We start from the raw sequence: 6,310 nt of genomic DNA, 5'->3' as shown, positions 1-6,310 counted from the left end.
CTTTGGATTAAGCACTGAAGTGGACTCTTTCTCTTCTAAGTCCAAAGGTGTGTTTGGCTTTTTGCATAATAAACTTCTTAACTGCTTAACTGTCTGTCTAACTTCTGAAAAAGATGTGATGCATATATAATCTTTGTTGGTGAAGGATTATTGATAGTGCCATGTCCAAATTTCCACTTAGTCTTTTCTTCAAGTGGATGGAAATGCAAAAGCATGAAAATTTCTGAAAATTTAAAGCTGTTTTTAAGTGTGTAAACTTTATTCTGTTTTCTGCTTCTGCCAAGCTAGTGTTTTTAATAGTCTGTATTTACCTTGTTCAGAATCGTTTAATTATATAACAAAGAGAAGTCATCCTATTACATTGAATAAACGTGAATCTTGGTTTATTGATGAACTAGGTTATTACTCTGTTTGTCTCACTTCTTTGTCTTCTGTTACTTTTAATTCATTGGAGGGGTTGGGTGGTGGTTGACGATCATGGACCTTTGAGGTGTTGTTTATCTGCCAGTTTACTCATCTACTTTTCGTTGAAGTATGATGAAGACTAATAAACAAGCTACCTGACAACACATTGTCGGGTCAGTTTATAGGAATTACCAGCATCTATTGTTATCAATTGTCTGCGAGGATTTATTGGTTTAAATGGCTTTTGTTGCAGCAGTGTATAAACGTATGTAGCTGTAGTCTCCCCTAAATGTTATTTCTGACAGTTTAATGCCCACAGAATCATTTGGCCTAGCGAAGAGAGTATAGATTACTCTTGGTTGGTTTTCATGCTTAATGAATTATTTGTATGCTAACAATTATTATGTTTCTGATAATAATTGTTAATCTTAATCTCATTGTTTAAAAGTCGAAGTTATTTCTGTTGCTCCTCATTATTAAAGTTCTGCATTGGTAGATATTGGATAATTAAGATGGTCCCTTAGCGATATATTACTAGAGAAACTGGCGAGTATTGCTTGACGTGATTTTGCTTTCTGGACTTTTATGAGTAGGCCGTCCACCAGCATCTGCATCAGCTCCGCCTAAAGGTCTTGGTATGAAGCTAGGAAAAACACAAAAGACCAACCAATTTTTGGAATCCCTCAAAGCTGAAGGTGAAGTGATTGTTGAAGATGTGAGACCAACTATTGGGCAGTCCAAAGCAGCTGCTCTGCCACCAAGTGATCCTGTTACTTTAACTGTTGAAGAAAAACTGAATGTAACTTTAAAACAGGATGGTGGTATTGGAAACTTCGATTTACAGGGCACCTTGTCACTCCAAATACTTGACCAAGATCATGGATTCATCCAAGTTCAGGTTCTCTACTTTTCCTCCATAACCCCGCTCCTTTGTCGTTTTGAAATGCTTCAAGTAATTTCAAAAGCATATTTAGTTAAAGTTCATGTCCTCAGTATATATCTGATGACCTTGCATTACTGTGAATATTTCCAGATTGAAACTGGTGGCAATCCAGGAATTATATTTAAAACGCACCCTAACATCAACAAGGAATTATTTTCTGGAGATAATATGTTGGGTCTGAAAGATCCAAACCGGCCATTTCCCACTGGTCAGACAGGTGATGGTATTCCTCTGTTAAAGTGGAGAATGCAAACCGGAAATGAGTCACTTGTGCCATTATCAAGTGAGCTTTGATTATATCATACACCCAGCCTCAACACACAATGCATATATACCCATTTCTGTAATTGATCTGCATATTTTTTGTTGCAGTTAACTGCTGGCCATCTGTTTCTGGGAATGAAACTTACGTGAACTTGGAATATGAAGCTTCACCAATGTTTGATCTGCAAAATGTTGTGATCTCAATTCCTCTTCCAGCTCTTAGAGACGCACCAAGAGTACAACAGATAGATGGGGAATGGAGGTGATATTTACTTTAATATTTTATCTCTACATTATGTGGAAAAAGATGTTCATCTATGTGATACGGCCAGGAACTTTTGGTGGTTAATTATTGTAGTCTCATTTGGCAAGAGTTTGACATTAATCATCTGGCTTCTTGATCCACAACGTGTGTTATACGTGAGTAGGTATATTAATTACCTTCTGAAGAAGCTGCATTTTGTGGTTAAATAAGTAAATTGAATTGAAAAGTAATCCACAATGGACTTAGTTACATAGTTCCTCTTGGATGAGATCAGAGGGGTGATTTGAAACAAACAAGAAACTCTGAATTTATTTTCCTTGTACTTGGGAGAGTTTTAATGGACTGTCATGAACATTGAGTTTTTACTTGACAGTGATCTTGTTATGCTACTAAAATAGTAACTATAGGTTATTATGTATTTTGCTCTTTGCGCCATTTTCAAATTAACTTGAGCAAGCAGGCAATGAGCATTTCATTGATTCTAATTGCAGATACGATTCCAGAAAGTCAATCTTGGAGTGGTCCATTGTACTTATTGATAACTCAAATCGCAGGTTGAACACTGAGTGAATTCATTCTGTTTTACCTTTATACTGCTTCCATAGTTTTCTTTTTTGGTTTTGATTGGACATTGGAAACTGTGCAGTGGATCTATGGAGTTCATTATCCCTGCAGTAGATACATCCCAACTTTTTCCAATTTCCGTGCAATTTACTTCTACTAGCACTTTCAGTGATCTGAAGGTTCATCTCTGTCCTTTTGCTACAATTTGATTTATTGTTACACTTCTGTCGGAAACCCTTGTATGTGGAAAATGAACCAATTCTTACAGCAAATTGAAACAGATGAAAAGAATTTGAAGCAGGGGTTCGTGATTTTGCATTTAGCCTAATCTATCTAACATTTTCTACTACACACACCAATACACAACACATTTTTTCATGGGTAGTTGTGGTATGGACCGAAATTTTAGCTTTATCTTCGCGTTATAGATCCCATCCTCCTCCCCCCAACATGGCAACAGAAGATGTTACAATTATGTAATAGAAGAACCGAACTTCCCTCTAGTAGAATTTCAGATTGAATGTTAATCAAATGATCCTAATGTTTGCAGGTTGTTAATATTTTGCCACTGAAAGGAGGCAATCCGCCCAAGTTCTCTCAAAGAACTCTGTTATCAACTGAAAATTACCAGGTTGTCTGATTAATGTAACAGCAGTCCTACTATAGTTTCGGATTTGTATTTTTTCTGGAGAAAAAAGAAATCATGGAATTGAAAGAACTCTTTCTGCTTGGTGCCAATGTGGTTTACCTCGTTTTGTTCTTTTAGATATTACAGGTGTGTGTGGTTATGTTATAGTGAAGCTGGAAACTGACGATAGTTTTATAGGTGAAAGAATTGAAAGGACGTATTTACATATAATTGTAGTTCCATATTTCATGGTTTACTTTCATCTTCAAGTACAACTTCTTTTTATCTTTATTTTGGTGAAATGGATTGGAACTAAATAATATAGTTATTCACAATGATGTATGTACGCAAACACAATTATACGGCGACACGGACATGAAAGATTTAAAAAAATTAAAGACATGATAAGCTACTAACACGGTCCTCGTTTGATACTGTACTAAGTAATTTTTAAAAGTGTCCGTGTTTTATAGGTTGTTCATTTATGGCATACAAATATTGTACATGCTACATTCATGCTTTTCACATATTTCACTTTTTTAAAATAAATTATGTCATAATTTTTCATACATCCCCTGCTCAAATAGCATCATGGTATTATCAAATAATTTTATTACTCGATTTTTTTTATTTTATACTTAAAAACAACAAAATATATATATTATTGTCAAGTAAACTTAGTATCAAATATTGTGTTTCTATAGAAGGCATCCATCCCCTCAAAATCTATTTCTTTTTATAATTGAAAAGTATTAATTTTCACTTTTCTCTTTCCTCTCAAAATTTTAAATTATAAATTAATTATGCACATACATTTAGTTAAATTCTCTTTCTTTGTTAATTTTAAAGTAAATCATATCGAGCTTTTATGAGATTCGAAATAATAATAAATATCTCTAATATTTGAAAAATTATAATCAATCCTTGATATTTAATAAAATTATATAATTTTTAAGATGGGAGTTTGAACTTGTCAACATTGTAAAAAAAATTTATAAAAAATAGGACAAGATGAATGAAAATTTTTAAAATTATACTAAAAAAATTAAAAAAAATAAAATTATAATTTATAGTTCATAAAGTTGTAACGATCGATTTAAGATTAAAATTTAATGAAGACAAATAAATTTATGAATTAGTTTAATTATTAGATAATAATTAAAATTAGATATGAATAATTTTTAAAATAATAAAAAATATTTATAATTATATCAAATATTAGGGAGGAATTGGTAATTTTCTCTTGATTTTATTTATTTATATCCCAAAAACATCTCTTTCCCATTGATTGCTTTCCACTCTCAGTTTTTGTTCCTTTCCTTTTATGGAAACTCAATTTGAGATCTCTCTGATGTCATAATGTCCGGAGATGCTGCTGCCGTTCCCGCCGCTTCCACCCCTGGTTCCCCCAGGGACCGGGTCAAATTCTTGTGCAGCCACGGCGGCAAGATCCTCCCCCGCCCCGCCGACGCTCACCTCAAGTATGTGGGCGGCGAAACCCGCGTCATCTCTGTCCCTAGGGATATCCCCTTCCAAGGTAAATGCCTTCATTTCCTGATCTATTTCAACCGCATTTTCCGTTTTCTCTTTTTTGCATATTGCTTGATTGTTGGAGATTATTGATGTTTTTTGTACGTTTGTCGGTGAAAGTGGAAATTGTTCGTCTTTGTTGAAGGAATATGGATGTCAATTACGAATTTGTTTGTGGGATTGCCTGTACATTGTGCGCGAGGTTTTACGAAAGAAAAGCTGAAGCGTGTTTGAGTGTTTTGACTGGTTTTTTTACATTTGATTTAAGCATAACAGTATTGTAGAATATGAAATTGGGAAGATACTAGAACTTGAATTGTTGAATGTTATTGATTGCAATCGTGGGTTTAACTCTGACTGATAAAGGATTCGAGATCCTGAGGATATTGCTTATGTTTTGGTATTAGATAGGCATCTTAAAGAACAGTTGTGTATGATTCCAATGCATCGGTTGTCTGGTGCGGATATGATTATATGGTTTTGTTATTTTTTTTTTTTTGTTGAGTTTTTGTTTTGTACAGAACTTATGAAGAAGCTCACTTACTTGATTGATGGAGAAATGATACTCAAGTACCAGGTTGCATCCGAAGACCTTGATGCCTTGGTTTCGGTGAAATCTGACGAAGACCTGCGCCACATGTTTGATGAAATTGATCGGTATGAGAATGCAGGAGCCTTGCGGCTCAGAGCCTTTCTCTTCCCTGTCAACCCTGTTGTGATAGAGAGCCAAATTGGCTCTGTCGACCCCCATGCACTTGAGCAACGGTACATTGATGCCATCAATGGGATAATCCGCATGGGACCATATACCTCTAAACAACACCCTACCATCAATGCCATGCAACAAGGCTCGTTTGTTTCATCTGGCTGCTCATCCCCAAGGTCTCCGGATAGCTGCACTGAAACTATGACTAACGAGGTTGTGCTCCAGAGCAACTACTATAACAGCCGACTCAATATACACAAGGTCCAGAGCTCACCTAGCATATGCAGCCTGAATATCCCACAGTTGAATATCCCACATCCAAGCAACCATTATGCTCATCAACTCTCTCCCCAATATGTTCAGCAGCACACTGGCTACCAGTCTCCTAAACCGCCTATTGATCACCAGAAAAGTGTCATACCAGAAAGGGTCACTTCTGTCAGGTCTGTTGGCCGGAGTGAGGGGATAAGATACCAAGTGGATCCTTCAATTCCCCCCTTCTATTCTAATTCCAGGCAGAGCCGAGGAAATGGATTTTGCATGCAGAATGATGAATGCAACCATTTCTCAGATAGAAGAATGATTGACAAAACTGGGGGGCAACCTTCGAGCACGGTTTCTTCAATGGCCAGTCCTAGCCACAATGGGATGAAGCCCTGTGATAGCACAACGGCTGGGGATATTTGACAGATTAAGTAGATATCAGGAATGGCAGTATACAACCTGGAGACAGCATTTAGATGTCAAAACGGTATCCCAACAGTGTTTGACAGCCAATTCTGGATTGTTAGATGCTAAATATATTAGCTTTCTAGCAAAAGGGGCCGATATTTTGCACCAACATAACTAGCTTCTAAATGCAATTCTCAAAACTCAAGCGGTGGTCGTAGTGTCATCTCTCCCTGAACTAATCTTCAGGGAGTAAATTTTTGTTCGATTGGTATGTCGACACATTTGCCAACTTACCCCCCCCCCCCCCCCCCCCCACCCCGCACAGAGGGCGGG

At 36.4% G+C, this 6,310-nt stretch overlaps 2 protein-coding genes across 3 annotated transcripts in view; both read left to right on the top strand.

The window, feature by feature from the left end:
* The window catches only part of LOC105172526 (coatomer subunit delta-2-like), a 6,370-nt gene extending 3,039 nt beyond the window's left edge, over window positions 1–3,331 (top strand). The window contains exons 7-13 of the mRNA XM_020697370.1: window positions 7–47; window positions 999–1,303; window positions 1,439–1,631; window positions 1,721–1,874; window positions 2,369–2,431; window positions 2,524–2,620; window positions 2,992–3,331. Coding sequence (XP_020553029.1) covers window positions 7–47; window positions 999–1,303; window positions 1,439–1,631; window positions 1,721–1,874; window positions 2,369–2,431; window positions 2,524–2,620; window positions 2,992–3,081 — 943 coding nt within the window. The 3' untranslated portion in view covers window positions 3,082–3,331. The remainder of the gene's footprint in view (window positions 1–6; window positions 48–998; window positions 1,304–1,438; window positions 1,632–1,720; window positions 1,875–2,368; window positions 2,432–2,523; window positions 2,621–2,991) is intronic.
* LOC105172525 lies at window positions 4,348–6,125 on the top strand. Of its 2 annotated transcripts, none has more exons than XM_011093997.2 (2): window positions 4,348–4,606; window positions 5,121–6,125. In XM_011093997.2, exons 1-2 carry the CDS (start codon window positions 4,429–4,431, stop codon window positions 5,990–5,992), a joined length of 1,050 nt encoding a protein of 349 aa, XP_011092299.1. In that variant the 5' UTR covers window positions 4,348–4,428; the 3' UTR covers window positions 5,993–6,125. The 2 variants fall into 2 exon arrangements, with proteins under 2 accessions (XP_011092299.1, XP_011092300.1); XM_011093998.2 differs by having other exon boundaries at window positions 4,497–4,606; window positions 5,105–6,125.

Source organism: Sesamum indicum, linkage group LG10, assembly GCF_000512975.1.
Source record: "Sesamum indicum cultivar Zhongzhi No. 13 linkage group LG10, S_indicum_v1.0, whole genome shotgun sequence".
NCBI classification, from domain to species: domain Eukaryota; kingdom Viridiplantae; phylum Streptophyta; class Magnoliopsida; order Lamiales; family Pedaliaceae; genus Sesamum; species Sesamum indicum.
Note: the sequence above shows the minus strand (reverse complement) of the source record. Positions and strands in the feature narration are given on the sequence as shown.